Consider the following 18673-nt stretch of genomic DNA (forward strand, 5'->3'; position numbering starts at 1 on the left):
TTTTTTTTTTTTTAAGTTACAGGTTTTCGTTTTGGGTGAACTGTCCCTTTAAAATTTAGATCACACTTATATTTTTTCTCGTACAGTATATTGTACATGAGTTTTGTGTGACATTTCATCTCATTTCTGAGCACTAGAGAGCGCTGCTGCTATACTGAGAGCTTGAGAACATGCACAGACTGTTGGTTGCAGTTTGTTTTTACACAATGTGAAGCATTTCTAGAACCCAGAATCCAGAATAAATGCGGATACTGCTACACAAACACGTTCTGGATTCTTTTCTGCTCTGCTTTATTTCCCAAAGAACATCTCAAGGAAGTTCTTAATGCACAAATGTATGAAATTATGTGAAAATATGGTTCGTATAAATCAGTAATGTCAATTCAGACTGCGTTTTTCAGATTAAATGTGTTACAAGAAAAAGAAAAAAAAAGCTCTGCGAAAAAAGCTTTTCCAAGAGCAATTTCAAATCTTACGAGTAAATAAAAATTGGCAAAATAGTTACTATTTTAATCCTGCCCTGATTTGCATCTTTGTTAAAGTGACATTTCAAACCTTGCTCTTTAATATTATCGTTATTATTATTAAATACAGATTTTATTTGAGTATTTTTTATTTATTTTGTAGGAATAAGAGTGCCCTGTGAACTTGATTTGTTCCCCGTCTTAAGTTTGAAACGTGCAAAATGTGTAATAAAAGTTAAATCTCGTTTCACTTTTTTTCTTCTTTTATGGGAAATGTTTCCTGAAAAAAGCATCTACAGCATGTTGAGTTTATTTGCTGTTAAAACGGGAAAAGTCTTGATATAAAATGAAATTACATGATCATTAGAATCGCATAAATTGTGGTGTATACTGTTATTTTGAGAATCAGAATCATCATAAACACCTACAAAAAACAGACCTTAGAGGGCGTATATTTTATTATAAAATTAAACAGCCAAATATAACATTGTCTTTACAATATTAAGATTTCCAATAATATTACACAATGAGATTTTCAATATAACTAAGAGTCAAAATTCAAAAATCCAGTCTGATAGATGATTAAAAAAAACTTAATTCAACTTTCTTAGAATAAAACACCAACACATTAGTCCTTCATTAACTCTTTCATCCACAAAAATCACAGCTGCTAAAATGAATAAATGCCAGCAGACTTCATAAGGACTGCAGAGCTGAAAACTAAAGAACGGTCATGAAAGTCCTGATCAGAGAACGTTTGAGGTACTGTCCGCTCCAGAGAAGCGCTGCAGGACGTTAGTGTCGTGTTTGGGCAGCTATGAATGAAGCGCTCTAGAGAAGCTTATGAGTGTGTTCCTCACGGGCCGGACGATCCGGTTCTGAAGAGTCCCGTCCTCCGGAGGTGTCTGACGATCAGCGGCACGGACACCAGCGTGATGCTGATCCGCAGCGGAGCGAAGAGCTTGTGCACAGCGTACGCTAACACAAATGTGCTGGTGCCGGCAGCCATCCGCGACTGAACCACCGACTCACTGAAGCCCAGCTTACACAGCAGCGCTGCCATGTCAAACCCGCTGAAAACACACACACACACACACAGGCTTCGAAGATGAGTCGCATGCACTGCACATTTGTAAATCACTTCAGATGAAAGCATCTGCTAAATGAATGAATGTAACACAACAGAAAGTGCATTAGTGATTTTACCACAGCATGACCAGCAGTAACGCATTACAAGTAACGCGAGTTACGTAATCAGATTACTTTTTTCAAGTAACTAGTAAAGTAACACATTACTTTTTAATTTACAAGAGAATATCCGAGTTACTTTTTCCAAATAAGTAACGCAAGTTACTTTTTTTTTTTTTCAATTTATTGATTGACAGCTCTGGTGTCGCCATGGTGACAGAAATCAGATGTTAGATGATGTATTAATTCATCTCACTCACACACAACACACAGATTCAGTATTCCTCAAAATGAATACAAATAACGCAACTCAGAATATGACGCAGACCTGCAATAATTAAATGTTAAACAACACAAATATGCTTTATGTATTTAATCCCATTCTATTAGCTTCTGAGCTTCGATGATGCAGTTCAAGCGTACTAATAATCACACATTACTCTAGACGAACATCTGTGTGTGTTTGTTTATTGCTGAAGTGTTGAAATGTCTTCTTCTGCGTTCTACTGTACTTTCCCTTCAGCCTGAGGCGCATTCATTTCACTTTTGCTGTGAAAGGCTTTTATATTTGACAAAAATATAACTTTTTAATTTTAAAAACAAACAAGCAAGCCCTGTCCAGATTTTAAAAGTAATGTAAAAGTAACGTAACGCATTACTTTCCATAAAAAAGTAACTAAGTAACGTAATTAGTTACTTTTTTATGGAGTAACGCAACATTGTAATGCATTACTTTTAAAAGTAACTTTCCCCAGCGCTGGTGACCAGTGTAACACGTGATAGCAAATATAAAACACTAAATATGAAAATAAACACTGAAAATTTTTTTTTATATATATTTATATATAAAATAGCCTATATGAAATATATACAAAAACTAAAAAAAATGTAAAACTACTAATAAATTAGTTTTACTTAAAACTACCATTAATAAAAGTGCTGATTACGGTAAAACCTGCACTGACACAAATTGACACAAGTGTGCAATAAATAAACATCAGTGTGTTATAAAATATCAAACAGTGATCTATCGATCTATTATATAAAGATATTAATTAAACATGAAATCTGGAAGTAGACAAACTTAAATGGTATTGTAATAATTTAATTAATTAATTAATAATATTATTATTATTATTTTATAATAATATAATCATTTATAATATATTATTTTTATTATAATTATTTATTATTATTATAGTTTAATAGTATCTTCTTGTAAAATGTACTCCAATAATCTTTACATTTTTACAGTGTGACCAAACATTGGCAGAATTAGCCGATATCGATCATATCTATCATCGATCAGTAATTATCCCCCCATAAGCGGTGTGTAGCTTTTATAAACATGACAGAAAAGAGCAAGATGCCCCCAATGCTCAATACAAGGTTATTAAATAAACTAAAACCATAACAAAACCATCTGTTACTTGAAATAAACGTTAGCTCAAATAAAAAAATTTATAAAAAAATATATATATAAAAATATATATATATTCAGATGGTTGCCAACATTTTTTTATTTTAATTTAGTTTAACTTGATATCCTAAAATAACTGAAATCAAAACTGAAATAAATATATATAAAAAATATATTAAATAAAAAATGATAACACATATATTATTTTCTAACATATATTTAGTTATTTTATTCAATTTTATATTGAAATTGATTTTCAAATTAAAATGAAAACAGAAAAATATTAATAAAAACTAAAAAGGTATAAAAGTAAGTACACAATAACGAAAGTTTTATAAAAAGTTTTTTTTTTTTTTTACTTTATTTTTGTAATTGATTTTTCAAGAAAAGAGTTATATAGCTTTTAGAAAAAAATAAAACAACGGAACAAGCGGAGTACATTCTGTTGAAAATGCAAATGATATTTGCATAAATACATATTTGATTATATACATTTGAATGTTTGGTTAAACAAATGAATCTGACCTGGATACGACGAGGTAGAACATTCCCAGAGAAATGAGCGAGATTCCGATGTGGAAGGAGACGCCGACCGCGCCGTACTCCTTAAACACCTTCCTGAGCTGCTGCGTCTTACTGGGCTTCTCATCTGACCTCTGACCTTCAGCGCCGGACACAGATGACACCGGATCCTGCGGAGGCACGCAGACGGGAAACATCAGCCATCAGACGAAAGATTCACGAGCCTCAGCATCACACAGACTCTGAGAGAGAGACCAGTCCAGGACGTCCTGAAAAGGCCTCAGTGGGAGGGGCTTAACAGACCACAACCAATCAGAACGCAGAATCGCTCGAGTGACTGCCTCAGGAGCCAATGACTGCAGTCGTGCTGTGAACGGCGTGAGTGAGGATTCAGAAATAAACGGTCTAATCGTCCCGTAGAAGTAGATTCGACTGTCTGTGCTTTAGTGAACACTCAGGTTCAGAAGAATCCAAACACTGGAGGAACGGATGAAAACTGTCTGTTTACATGACAAATCAGTGTGTTTGTGCTGGCGCTCGTGTGACAGCACGGATTCTGTTAACCTACGAGCCACAAACATGACCTCATTCAACCTCCAACAACACAAACACAGGCTTTCATTGCCATAGAGACGCCAGTGTGTGTGTGTGTGTGTGTGTGTGTGTGCCAGCGTTCAAACAGACACAATGGTGTGTGTGTGTGTGTGTGTGTCAGTGTCTGAGAGTGTGTGTGTGTGTGTGTGTGCCAGCGTTCAAACAGACACAATGGTGTGTGTGTGTGTGTCAGTGTATGTGAGTGTGTGTGTGTGTGTGTGTCAGCGTTCAAATAGACACAATGGTGTGTGTGTGTGTGTCAGTGTATGTGAGTGTGTGTGTCAGTGTCTGTGAGTGAGTGTGTGTGTGTGTGTGTGTCAGCGTTCAAATAGACACAATGGTGTGTGTGTGTGTGTCAGTGTATGTGAGTGTGTGTGTCAGTGTCTGTGAGTGAGTGTGTGTGTGTGTGTGTGTCAGCGTTCAAATAGACACAATGGTGTGTGTGTGTGTGTCAGTGTATGTGAGTGTGTGTGTCAGTGTCTGTGAGTGTGTGTGTGTATGTGTGTGTGTGTGTGTGTGTGTGTGTGTCAGTGTCTGTATGTGTGTGTGTCAGCGTTCAAACAGACACAATGGTGTGTTGTGTGAGATAAGTGTTTGAGACGCACAACATCACAATCTACACACACACAGAAGAGAGAGACGTTACAGCTGTCCCTAACCTTACATGTAAAATACTCAATTAAATACATATTATAAAAGTTTTTTGACACTTTGACTGAATAACTGATGACAAACAAAGCAGAATCCCAGTAAAACGAGATTCATCTGAAAGGAGCATTTATTGTATGGCTTTGTATATGACTTTTACATATTTTAATTGAAGATGTGTCATAATAACATCACTATGAGTGCACATTGAATGATTTCAGGTTTTAACGAAAGCAAAGATGTCTGAAATGTTCATTTAATTCATAGAAATACTGAATAATAAACTAGGCAATTACAATGAGTATTAAATTAAGCAATAATCACACGTTATTTTAAAAACATCTGGGTGACCCCCCTTACCCCAAAAGTTATAATTTGATCTTTTTATTTTAAAAAAAAGTATAATTTTTACTTTACAAAAAACCTGATACAATGTCATAAATCACTATTTTCCATAGACATGTTTGTTTTTGTAATATCGTATGTGTATAATAATGTCAGTATTATATGTAAACACAATCAGGCCAATAGAGTACTTTACAACTGAAGAAAGAGCTGGAAACTCGTTCAGGAAGGTTTGTTTCTCGACGATGACGTGATTGTAACATTATTACTAACAGACTTTGGGTTGATTTAAGTTTTGATATTTTAGGCACTATAAATGTGTTTCACAATTTCATCACCAAAGGCGTTTTTTGTTATTATGAAAACCCAAAACATGTTTCTTTTGAATATGTTATTAATTTATTTATTTTGTACGCAAAGTTCTATTTTCCCTTGCTGGATTGAACTCTAATTTCATCCCTCAGGCTTATAAACAACAACACAAGCACATTTCTGATGCTTTATGAGGACATGTTAAAAGACAAATGTTAGGCTTATTATTTAGCTTTTTTCTGTCTGTGTACGTAAACACATGTTTGTTTTGTTGATGTTAATATTGTTAGAGATAGTCATATTTTCCCTGATTATGTGTGTATTATATGTTTAGCAATAAAAAAGTGACAGCCTCAGCAAATCAATCTAAAGTCAGACTCAGACTCTTTTATATGAAGTTTGCAACCCTGTCTTGGTCGCCAGATAGAAATCTATATAAAAATGGATTTATAAAATCAAATAGAATTGATAAAGTAAAGTCAAAGGAAGGAAAGCAGATGACGCTGATGTGAAGGTCGTGTGTGACCCTTGACCAGCAAAACCTGCTCCTGCTGACCTGAGCACCAAAGACTAGCGTTATTCACACTCACAGGAGCGCAGGGTCAGCAGGAATGATCTGTCTTCTGGTTTGACAGCAGTGAAAGTGAAAGATGACTAACTACTAGATCAGCTGTTGAAGTCGAACTAGACGAACCAGTCCATGAGAACCCTGATAAACACCACAGCAGCCCATAATACCACGCTATTCGGTTCTACACCATAGTAAACTAATATAATACTAATAATGCATTTTATTTATAAATATAGCAATGCATGTAGACACGGCAGCCTCAGTGAGCCGCAGTACAGAGTTTGTAAGTAAGTTGCTGCACGCGGACAGAGGAAGTGAAAAGACAACAATGTAACAAACATCAAACCCGATGACGTCACATGAACTCCTGCAGCACGTTCTCTGCTTCAGACGCTCCGCGCGCGCAGCACGGTCCTCCAAACACTCATAAACAACACGAAACAGCATCGTTCGATCACAACTCCAGTATAGTGGACGTACCGTTTGCGTGTTCGCGGCGCGTTCTTCTTGCGTCTTCCCGGGAGTCGCGGATGATCGTCTCGTTTGGATCGCGACAGCAGCTGAAGAACGAGCGGACAGAAACGACTCGAGTTCACCGAGTCTGAGGACGCTTCGATCCGCGCTCAACGCAAACTCGTGTGGACGGGAACGGGATAAAACAGCGTGCATCGCCGTGAATCTCCGGTAAACGCGAGAGCAGCACATCGCGCGGTGGTTACGCAATGCGCGGCTCGCGTGAAGAACGTCGTGCAGGCGCTGCGGTAATAAAGCCGCTCCAGAAACGTTCCTCCGACAGTGAAACATAGCTCCGACATGCACGAAGAAAATAACGCTAAATATGATACGAGCGCGAGCGTGTGACGGCGATCAGTGAAGACCCGCCTCCCTCCGTTCCACACGCTCACTGTCCAAACTCTAAAAGATTCTCAGAAGAGTTGCATGAGCTGAAAGCATCAGCAGGTGCTGCAAGTCACTCTGAGTGCTGTTTAACGTCCCACTAAAAGAGCTCTCCGGTAATATGAGCTTCTCTTAACTGTCCTTTGCTCCTGAGATCCGGCTGTAAAACAATCCCTGTCTTGACATGTTAATCGTGCATCAGGCAAACTGCCCGGGAATGAAATATAACACGCGTGAGGTTGATATGAGTTCAGTGCCAACATCAAGAGTACACGTAAGTCTGCAAGATATGTCTGTTAAAGATCGTGAAAGCATCTGCACACGTACATCACGCATTTACATCTGCAAGACGTGTTTTTTATAGGACGTTTCCTATCAGATGCCAAATAGACGTTTAGAAGATGTCTTTAAGCTGTTTATGATTTGCATTGTATGTAAAACGTACACATGTTTGTACACAGCAGATGCTTTCACGATCTTTACCAGACATCTTGCAGACGTACCTGTGCTATCTGGGTTATTGACCCTAATAGCACTCGTACATCACCCAGACGTCTATGCGACGTCGCATTTACATCTGCAAGACGTGTTTTTTATAGGACGTTTCCTATCAGATGTCAAATAGACGTTTAGAAGACGTCTTTCAGATGCAAAACTGACATCTTCAAGACGTCTATCAGATGTTTGTACACAGCAGATGCTTTCACGATCTTTAACAGACCTCTTACAGACGTGCTATCTGGGGTCATTTTTACATACAATGCAAATCATACACATCTTAAAGACATCTTCTAAACGTCTATTTGGCATCTGATAGGAATAGACGTATTGCAGATGAGCAAACACTCTAAAAAACACGTCTTGCAGATGTAATGCAGACGTCTCCGTGATGTACACGAGCTTTAAAACTGTCACATGCGTCAGAGTTGGTTGTAATTCAGCGTCCTCAGGATGTGGTGAAACTTTCCTCCCTCGTTTAAATACGGTTTGCACATCTCTTGACATTTCAACTAATACTTCAACACGAATCTGCCACTTCACATTCTGTTTGATTTGGTTTATTCAAAACACCATCAAACATTCATGTTGAAGCATCATTTATGTATTCTATATATTAGTACGTGAAGATTGTGAAGTATAAGCTGTTTACATGGATCTAGCAGAAGCTTTTATCCACAGACTAAACAAGAGCTCAGGCTCGATGCATGAATGTATTTGAATGTTTTAGGAGTTTCTTGAACATTGTGAGGGACTCGTCTGCTCGGGTGGAGTTCAGAAGATTATTCCTCCATCGAGGTTCAACAGAAGACAAGAATCACGATGCAGCAGCCGGATGGAGTCACACCCTGGACTCAGAGCTGTTTCATGAGATAGAGGAGCTTTATAAAGGCCAGACGCTGCAGTATATTCACTGTCTGAGAGCAAAAACCCCAGAGAATCACACAGTGAAGAGAGAGAGTGTGTCTGTGTGTGTGTGAGAGAGAGAGAGTGTGTGTGTGAGAGAGAGAGAGAGTGTGTGTGTGTGTGTGTGTGAGAGTGAGTGTGTGTGAGAGAGTGTGTGTGTGAGTGAGTGTGTGAGAGAGAGTGTGTGTGTGAGTGAGTGTGTGAGAGAGAGTGTGTGTGTGAGTGAGTGTGTGAGAGAGAGTGTGTGTGTGAGTGAGTGTGTGAGAGAGAGTGTGTGTGTGAGTGAGTGTGTGAGAGAGAGTGTGTGTGTGAGTGAGTGTGTGAGAGAGAGTGTGTGTGTGAGTGAGTGTGTGAGAGAGAGTGTGTGTGTGAGTGAGTGTGTGAGAGAGAGTGTGTGTGTGAGTGAGTGTGTGAGAGAGAGTGTGTGTGTGAGTGAGTGTGTGAGAGAGAGTGTGTGTGTGAGTGAGTGTGTGAGAGAGAGTGTGTGTGTGAGTGAGTGTGTGAGAGAGAGTGTGTGTGTGAGTGAGTGTGTGAGAGAGAGTGTGTGTGTGAGTGAGTGTGTGAGAGAGAGTGTGTGTGTGTGTGTGAGAGAAAGAGAGTGTGTGTGTAAGTGTGTGACATTCTCCTCCTCCTCGTGCCATTCACTCCCGTTGTGCCTTTGTTGATCTGTTTAGTAGCTAATGTTTTCTACTGAGAGTTGTTTTCCTTTGCTATTGAATCTACAAGGCAAGCAGTTCATTAAAACCAAAAAGAAACCAGTGTTATTTTGCTCCTCCTTCTGACCTTTACTGAGAGTTTGAGCCTGTGATTGACCTGCAGTCGCCTACATTCCCAGAAACACAGAGAATAAACCAGAATATTATCATATATATAATTTATGCAATGCAATTTTGTTTTATTCTGAAAGTGACAGGTCATGTCATTTTTTAGCACTTTATTATAAATTTAAAATTTAAATTAAATCTAAAATAAATGTAGAATTTAAATCCAGGATCTCCGGCTCCAGCAGATGAAGACGGACTGAATCAATATTTACAGTGAGCACGTGTGTCTACGCTTTCTTCCTCATTGGTGGTTAAGAGCTGACTCATTGTGGTTGGCTGTTAGCCAGCGGATTATAAACACACTGATGACTCCATAACCACTTCCTTAAACATCAGCCAGCTCCGTGAAGCTGGCACACAAAACAGAAGCACTTAATAAGCCATTATCTATAGGATATGTAACTCTAATTGCATGGTATTACTGCATTTAACAGCTAATATTATTATGTTAAAGTTTTTCTGTCCCCCTTACAAACGATTATTTATGGCACTGCATAATGCTGGGTACACACACACCACAAGATAATCGGGCTGATTTTGGGCCGATTTCTCCCCTTCCGACAATCCTAGCTAATGTCCCGATTATCTTGGTGGTTGTAACATGATCTTATCAGATGTTCCTGTGGTGTGAGGTGTGTTAAGAGGGACTGAAGGTGCTCGGAAGCACGTCGGAGGCGCCCCGAGCAGAAATCCTGATGTGTGTGGGGGGAGCATCGTGCCACATCACACACTATAGGAGCCAAACGGTTAAATCTAGGATTTTTTGTCCGTGTGAGGTGTGTTAAGAGGGACTGAATCTGCTCGGAAGAACGTCGGAGGCACCCCGATCGCGATCAGAAATCCTGATGTGTGGGGGGAACCCCGAGGACACCACACACTATAGGAGCCAAACGGTTAAATCTAGGATTTTTTGTCCTCATGTTTGTGGTCTCGCACATTTTAAAAATCTTTTAGTGTGTACCCAGCATAAGGAAACAAAAAGGCCATAATGGACTGTAGAAAAAGTGCTCAAAGATAAAATAGCCTTAAGCTAGACTGAACGTGTGAAAAAAATTTAAAAAGTAATTTAGTCCTATGTTGCATTTTTGTAACAAATGAATACAAATAGCAACAAACAAGAACACGAATATGTGATATTAAGTTGCAATAGCCTGTTCCTGTGTGAGTCGGTGAAGTCAATAAAACTGAGAAAAACCGGTGGCATGGATGGAGAGCTCCCTGAATTAGCATATAATTGTTATTCCTGGGGGAATATGTTTAATATTCTAACGGCACAAATGAATTAGAACGATTAAGTCTCGCAGTAAAATAAATAAATAAAAAACACTGTCTCACCGTTTCAACTTAATGCTGCCTTGAAATTTAAGCGTAGTCAACTTGAAATATGAAGTTAGTGAAAACTTGGACCTGACTAAACTTAACATTTTAAGGCAGCACGAACACTAATTTTTATTTTTTAAATATATGGAGTGGAGAGTAAAGTTCACATTATACTTAAGAAGAGGTCAAGAGGTCATGGTTACATTGTTTCTTTCAACAGCACAAACCGAGCACAAACGAAGGTGTCATCAGACTGGGGTGGAGAAAACATATCTAAGGAAGGAAAATTGATGCAGTGTTTGTTTTAAGGGCACAAATGAACAGGTTTGGAGAGATTTGGGCAGCATGGGGTGGAGAGTGACGTCACACGGTCCAAAAAATAATGTTTAATATCTCAAACACCAAACCAGCACAAACGAATGGCATAGTTTTGGTGATTACTTCTTTTTATGGGGTGCCAACTTCACGGAGGTACATTTCACGAACAATCCCAGAGATCTGATCAGACAGACTTCACCGAGCACTGATGACAGAAACTGACCAAAATATACAATTTATTGAAAATATGTTAATACAGTGATCAGTGTATTCTAGTAACTATAAAATCAGTAGTTGTGATGCTCTTTTCCCTTCATGTTCCTCAGTAGAAATGGAAGCCGAACTCCTCACGTGTGAACTCTACTCATATTTCTATTTCAGAATCACAGGCTACAGAATACCGTCCAACATCAGCTCGCGTCTCTGCGCCATCACTTGAAGGAAACGCATTCCGAGCATTATTTACATTCTTTCCCAGCGAGTGCTGAGGAGTGGGCGGGGCTACGGGAGTGGCTCTGGAACCTCATTGGCTGTTTCTGACGTCAATCACTCTGGAAGACTTTGGCACCCGAGAGCAGAGCGTCACCAAATGAAATAAATAAACCCTTCATAGGGAGCACTGTGTGCAGGATATGAACACTTTCTTCATATAAACACATCTGGGTCATATTTCACATCAAAAAACCTAAAAACCGATTTGGGGCTTTTTTCATAACAGTAAGCGTTTCACAAAAACGCACACTAAAAAATGTCTGTAAAATTACTGATACGTTATTTAAATTATTTAGCATTTATGCATAATGTTAGTATTTATTGTGCTGCTGATTTAAATTAAATTAGTAATTTTTCCTGCAGCTTTTGGAGTAAAATGTGTCTGTCGTGAAAATAACAAATAGTGCCGTCAAACGATTAATCGCGATTAATCGCATCCAAAATAAAAGTCTTTGTTTACATAATATATGTGTGTATTGTGTATATTTATTATGTATATATAAATAAACACACATACCACATATATATACATGTACATATTTACATGTATTTAAATGTATATATTTATATTAATATAATTTATATCATATATAAATATATTTAATATATAAACTTAACATATTTTTCTTAAATATATACAAGCATTTATGTGTATTTTTATATGTGTCCCTGCAGCACAAAAGCAGTGTTAAGTCGCTGGGGGATATTTGTAGCAATAGCCAACAATACATTGTATGAGTCACAATTATACATTTCTCTTTTATGCCAAAAATCATTAGGATATTAAGTAAAGATCATGTTCCATGAAGATATTTAGTAAATGTCCTACCGTAAATATATCAAAACTTAATGTTTGATTAGTAATATGCATTGCTAAGAACTTCATTTGAACAACTTTAAAGATGATTTTCTCAATATTTAGATTTTTTTGCACCCTCAGATTCCAGATTTTCAGATATTGTTCTATCCTAACAAACCATACATCAATGGAAAGATTATTTATCCAGACACTTATGACTGGTTTTGTGCTCCAGGGTCACATATACATAATAAATATACACAATACACACACATATATTATGTAACAAAGACTTTTATTTTGGATGCGATTAATCGCGATTAATTTATTTGACCGCACTAGATGCACAACATATCAGAGGCTGGCTACGCCGTTCTTGTGATTTGAGTGTGAAATGTGAGTTCAAATACTTCATCTGGTCATTATAACACTGTCATAGAAAAATACTGACTTGTTTGTGCTCCATCCGTCACTTCATCTCTCTGGAATACAATAAATAATCTTATAGAAGAGTGGCTCTATGCACATATACAAATAAATACTGTACAGGAGAGGAACACGTCTGTCGGTCTGTATAACACCACTAAGCTGAAGATCTGCACAATCGCACATTACACAGCTGGAAGGAATCGTCTGCTGCTGGAAGTGAAATAGAGAAGCATAAGTCCCACATTTAACCTGGGAAGCCTGAATGAGGTCATTTCCTTCCTCCTCTGAGAAGTTCCCGTTCCTGCACAGGATTCAGAGAGGGGTCGTCACACTTCCAGGCTCGGATCGAGAAATAAAAGCGGGTGATAACCGGATCGCTCGAGATCCTCTCGTCGGATCTATGAGATGCAGCAGCAGCTGTCACTCTTGGGATCCTCGTCTTCTATTGGCTGCATGAACCTCAGAAGGGGCGGGTCTCCGCTGGCAGGTGTGAAGTAAACTGCGCTGCCATTGGACGAGACCAGCGGCATGCGCGGATCCTCGGGGCTGGCTCTGGTCGAGCCGTTTCCCAGGTGGCCGTTGAGGACGGGATGGGTGAGGAGTTTGGCGGCGGCGCGCTGCTTCTTGAGTTCGGACAGTGTCTGTGCATGCTCTTTGTGCTTGGGCTCCTCGGCGGAGGGCGCGGGGTCAAGGGTCACGGGGTCAGCGGCCGGCGCTGGAGTGCTGGAGATGCAGCCGTTCTGTCCGCCGTCTTCCTTCAGGATCCCCGCTGCTCGAGGAGCGTCGTCGGGCTGCGTCTGCAAACAGGAAGTCAAAGCATCGCCGCTGAAGAAACAGACGGAGCTCCTGTCTAACATCCAGATCTAGAGTGAATCTGATTAAACTGCTTGATTCAAAGGGATTCGTGACCTTTTGGATCTTCTAAGTTGTGTTTATCTGGACTTTCAGTAACAGGACAGAAACTTTTATTATAAAGCGGAGAGTTCCGGTGCTTGATTCTGATTGGCTGAGCCGCGGTCGAAGCTGTTGTAAATGACGCTACAAAGTAACACACACCTTTGTTTAGGTTTGTGTGTTGCTCGGCAACCACTTTGTAGCAACCACAACTGTTTCTGAGGAGCTACATTGTTTGGTGGAAGAATACTGTGTTTATTAATATTATATATAAAAGTTACAGAACTGAAAAAAAGAGTTGTTGCTGATATGCTTATATTTAAAAAAATATATATATATTATTATTACTATTAATGATAATAATAGAATTATGACAATAATATAAAATTGCAGTTGACTGGGTTTAAAAATACCTGTGATTGAAAGAATACAGGGGTTTAATGGGCCGAAATAATATGTTGTGCGAAAGTCAAATAAAAATATTAATAAAAATTACTTTTGTTAAAATGCTAGTATTTAATAGTAATTTATAATAATAGCTTTTAATGTTGCATGTTTTAAGACAAATGTAAAAACAAATAAATAAATAAAGGAGAAAGAAATTACAAAAAAAAATTACTGTTGCTAATAATAATAATAATAAATATAATTAATATTGGTAATATTTTAAATTGAAAATGAATAATAATAAATATAATTAATATTGGTAATATTTTAAATTGAAAATGTATAATAATAATAAATATGATTAATATAGGTAATATTTTAAATTGAAAATTAATAATAATAATAATAAATATTGGGTCAGCTGGCCAATCAGAGCAGACTGCACTTGTCAAAGGAGGGACTTTGTAGAAACCGAAGCGTTTGAGAGAGGCGGGGCATAGAGGACCTACAATAATGTACAGTATTTGAAAAATAATGTGTTTTTTGAACATTAAAGCATGTCAACATATTCTGTTACACCAAATACACAAAATAATGATCTTTAAAAAAGCATCATATGACCCCTTTAAAAGTGCACACTAAAGTGCATGTCTACTGTGAATGAGATCTAGTATCCTGTGGACTCAGTGAATGAGCTCTGCGTTTGGTTTCTGAGAGCAGTGAGGGTTTTACTCACCGAGAGGCTGTGTTCCTGATCAGACTCCCGCTCTCGCTCCTCTTCCTCTCGTCCTCCTCTCCACACGATGGCTTCGGTCTGATACTCCTTCCTGCAGAGATTGTGTCTGTCGGACACACTCGCCCTGCGCACCACTTTCCTGCACAAGCAGCCAAAGAACAACGAGTGTGACGTAATCACCACCACAGAAGAAGAACCCAGACCAGTTCAAGTCTGGTTTATAAACCTAATGATTTCATTCAATGGAAATGGAGCAGTTTTTGTTTGTTCATGTGTTTGTGAAGCTCCAGCAGGAGGCGTGTGTGTGTTATAGTGAGTGTGTGTGTGTGTGTGTATGTGTGTGAGTGCGAAGTGTTGTGTGTGTGTGTGTGTGTGTGTGTATGTATGTGTATGTGTGAGTGCGTGTTATAGTGAGTGTGTGTGTGTGAGTGTGTGTGCATGTGTGAGTGTGTGTTATAGTGAGTGTATATGTGTAATAGTGACTGAGTGTGTGTGTGTGTGTGTGTATGTATGTGTTTCTGTGTATGTGTGTGTTATAGTGTGTGTGTGTGTCTGTGTTATAGTGTGTGTGTGTCTGTGTTATAGTGTGTGTGTGTGTGTGTGTGTATCTGCGCAGTGTGTGAGCGGCCAGCAGGTGTCAGTATGTGTGTGTGTCTGTGTGTGTGTGTTTATACCCATTTAACCATATTTTTAGGACAAATTTGTGAACTAAACCTTACTGTATAATACAGCAAGTGTTCTGCTATTGTCAGTGTTAGACTATAGTGTTTATGACTATAGCTGTATATGAAAACAACACGAGTCTATTCAATGTCAGCAGTTAACTGAGGAAACATGAGCATGTGCAGTGTTCATCAACGGCCAGCAGGTGTCAGCATTTATATAGGGGTGCCGGAAAACTGTTGTAGGACAGAGGCAGGTAGGCTGTGCATATATATACACGTATTGTGCTAGTTAGGATGGTTAGCTAAACGAGTTACACCTGTGACGTATATTTGGTGTGCTGTCCTGAGGGAGGGATCCGAGCTCGGAATATAGTCCAAACCCAGAGAACTCCCCCCATCCCTAATATGGGATGAGAATAGTTTAATAGTGATGAGTTGGGGGGAGAGGGGAAAACTGTCGTGGGACAGAGGTAAACGTATTTTGCTAGTTAAGCTGATTAACTGAATGAGTTCCACCTGAGCCAAATAGGTTGATTATCTGATCGTGCTCCTCCCGAACCTTGTTAATAAAACATCATCTGTGTGTGTGTGTGTGTGTGTGTGTGTGAGTGAGAGAGAGAGAGAGAGTGTGAGTGTGAGTGTGCGCGAGAGAGAGAGAGTGTGTGAGTGTGTGAGTGTGAGTGTGAGTGTGTGTGTGTGTGCGCATGTGAGTGTGTGCGTACGTGCGTGTGAGTGTGTGCGTGTGCGTGCGTGCAAGTGTGTGTGCATGTGAGTGTGAGTGTGAGTGTGTGCGCGTGTGAGTGTGTGCGCCCTCCCACAGATCTAGACACACACACACACACACACACACACACACACACACACACACACACACACACACACACACGATTAATGCTCCTGTTTACTGAGATTTATTCATGAATTTGTCCTATTAAAAAAAAAAAAAAGGAATGGGCGCTATGAATCATGGGATATTGTCAGCCCAGTCTGCTGTGTATGAGGAACGGATCTCATGTCTGATTCTGCCGGATGGGTGTTTCACTGCCGTTCTCCTGACCTGAGTCTGTGTTTGATCTACTCAAACCAATGCTTACACTGATCTCAGTCTGTCATGAACAGAGTCTCGTCAGGCTCTTTCTGTGATGGGTTTGTACCTATAGGCGTCTCCTCCAAGTACGTCTTGGCGTTTAGATCGGCACCATGAGAAACCAGAAGCTCGGCCACATGCACCTGTGGGAGGAGGTTCATTCGTTTTTATCATTCATTAACATTATTAGTAGAGAATTATGAGTTATGATGAGTCTATCATCACCACATCACTTACACTGAGTCTGGCTTTTGACATTTATCTGTGGATGCCAAGATTATTATTGTAACTAAAATATATTCTTGTTAATTGATATATAGCTTAAATAAAATATAAATATTAGATGAAAAATTAGAAATGCTGCCTTAGCAACTAACTGTTGAAGCACTAAAATTACTAACTGTAAATAATAATATTTTAAAATTAAATAGTGATAAAAAAACAAAAATGAAGCAAAGGCACATAACATTTCTAATCTAAAATTAAAATGAAATCTGAAAATATAAAAACATTAAGCATGACTGTATGTATATAATACTTTAATAGCCGGTGGATGCTCATTACTGATGAATTATTACATTTTTATGATCTCTTTATAGTCTCATTTGTAAGTGGCTTTGGATAAAAGCATCTGTAATAAATGCACTGCTCGTTCAAGCTGCGGTGATGCACAGTACAGTAGCATTAACCTGATGGATTACAGTAAGCATTTAACTCTTTAAGAGCAAAGTTAAAGTTAAAGACACTTCTTCTGTCTGTAGCAGATTTCAAAATTAATATCCATCGTTCATACAGAATATTACGATGTTGTGATGCCTCACTTCACTTACGACATAACTACTGATTTCAGTTTTAATTTAGTTTTTTATTAAATGCATCAAATATTAAATAATTTATAATTATAATATTTATAAGCCAATTAATGGTTCTCAGCCACGACGTACATAAAATACTGTGTTTGAATGAAGTCTCTTCTGCTCACTAATGCTGTGTGTGTGTGCATTTTTAAATAAAAAATACAGTACATTAATATTAAAACATTAATATTGTGAAATATTATTCCAACTTAAAATTATTTTTTATTGCAATAATATTTCACAATATTACTGTTTGTGTGTGTGTGTGTGTTTGAGCTTGTGTGTGAGCTTGTGTGTGCGAGTTTGTGTGCGTGTGTGTGATTGTGTGTTTGTGTGTGTGTGTGTGTGTGTGAGTTTGTGTGTGCGTGTTTGTGTGTGTGTGAGAGTTTGTGTGTGCGTGTTTGTGTGTGTGTGAGAGTTTGTGTGCGTGTGTGATTGTGTGTTTGTGTGCGTGTGTGTGTGTGTGTGTGTGAGTTTGTGTGTGTGTGAGAGTTTGTGTGCGTGTGTGTGTGTGTGTGTGTGCGAGTTTGTGTGCGTGTGTGTGATTGTGTGTTTGTGTGCGTGTGTGTGAGAGTTTGTGTGTGCGTGTTTGTGTGTGTGTGTGTGTGTTTGTGTGTGTGTGAGAGAGACTTTGTGTGCATGTGTGTGTGAGAGTTTGTGTGTGCGTGTGTGTCTGTGTGTGTGAGAGAGTTTGTGTGCGTGCGTGCATGCATGTGTGTGTGTGTGTGTGTGTGTGTGTGAGTACCTGTCCCCAGCATGCAGCGGCATGTAACGGCGTCCACCCATCAGAATCCCTCATCTCTGTTCTGGCTCCGCCCTCTAACAGCATCTCTGCAACCTGTGCGAAACCGTTTGCCGCTGCGACGTGCAGCTGAAAACACACACACACACACACACACACAGCTATAAACATATCAGGACCCGAATGAGAACTCAAAGAATTAGTCATTCATGTGCAACACAACTACTGCAGATGGAAACTTCATCATCCATCAGGACCGGCACTAAAACACATTAGTATGTGTGGATCCAGCTCCCATGAGGCAGATCACTAGACTAGAGCAAACAGAAGCAGGACGGTCTGATGAAAAGATCAGCTCAGCGTGTTGTGATGCTCATTCGGAAATACTCCAGTTCTTCTCATTTGTTTGCTTTCATTCAGCAGCTTCAGCATCATCACAAATGCATGAAATCTAAACACACTCAGCGGGTTGAGGGAAGCATTACGTGACGCTGATACAAAGCTCAGGTAAAAGCGTCTCGTATCTGAATGATGAACGGAGAGCAGAGCTGTGAATCAGTGCCGCTGCATTAACCCTGATCACACTCACGCTGGAAAACTCAGAAAACAAGAAAAGACCACTGCTGTAAATAAGATTCTAGTTCTTCAGAGATTCAGAATCTGTTGATAACCAACACTCACTTCACTCTGTGTGTGTGTGTGTGTCTCTCTCTCTGTGTGTGTGTCTGTGTGTGTGTGTATTTGTGTGTGTGTCTCTG

The 18673-nt window shown here is 39.1% G+C and overlaps 2 protein-coding genes across 2 annotated transcripts in view; both read right to left on the reverse strand.

The window, feature by feature from the left end:
• Nucleotides 1-914: 914 nt before the first annotated feature.
• Nucleotides 915-6891, reverse strand: fam210b (family with sequence similarity 210 member B). The gene is made up of 3 exons (XM_016239925.1): nt 6545-6891; nt 3598-3764; nt 915-1537 (listed from the first exon to the last, which is right to left on the reverse strand). Exons 1-3 carry the CDS (start codon nt 6866-6868, stop codon nt 1321-1323), a joined length of 708 nt encoding a protein of 235 aa, XP_016095411.1. The 5' UTR covers nt 6869-6891; the 3' UTR covers nt 915-1320.
• Nucleotides 6892-12383: 5492 nt separating this feature from the next.
• Nucleotides 12384-18673, reverse strand: part of ppp1r16b (protein phosphatase 1, regulatory subunit 16B) — a 37569-nt gene continuing 31279 nt past the window's right edge. The window contains exons 6-10 of the mRNA XM_016239913.1: nt 17919-18044; nt 16384-16459; nt 16040-16051; nt 14565-14773; nt 12384-13344 (exon numbers count right to left, since the gene is read on the reverse strand). Of these exons, the coding sequence (XP_016095399.1) occupies nt 12946-13344; nt 14565-14773; nt 16040-16051; nt 16384-16459; nt 17919-18044 (822 nt within the window). The 3' untranslated portion in view covers nt 12384-12945. The remainder of the gene's footprint in view (nt 13345-14564; nt 14774-16039; nt 16052-16383; nt 16460-17918; nt 18045-18673) is intronic.

This window comes from Sinocyclocheilus grahami, unplaced genomic scaffold (assembly GCF_001515645.1).
Source record: "Sinocyclocheilus grahami isolate Dianchi unplaced genomic scaffold, SAMN03320097.WGS_v1.1 scaffold577.1, whole genome shotgun sequence".
Lineage (NCBI taxonomy): Eukaryota > Metazoa > Chordata > Actinopteri > Cypriniformes > Cyprinidae > Sinocyclocheilus > Sinocyclocheilus grahami.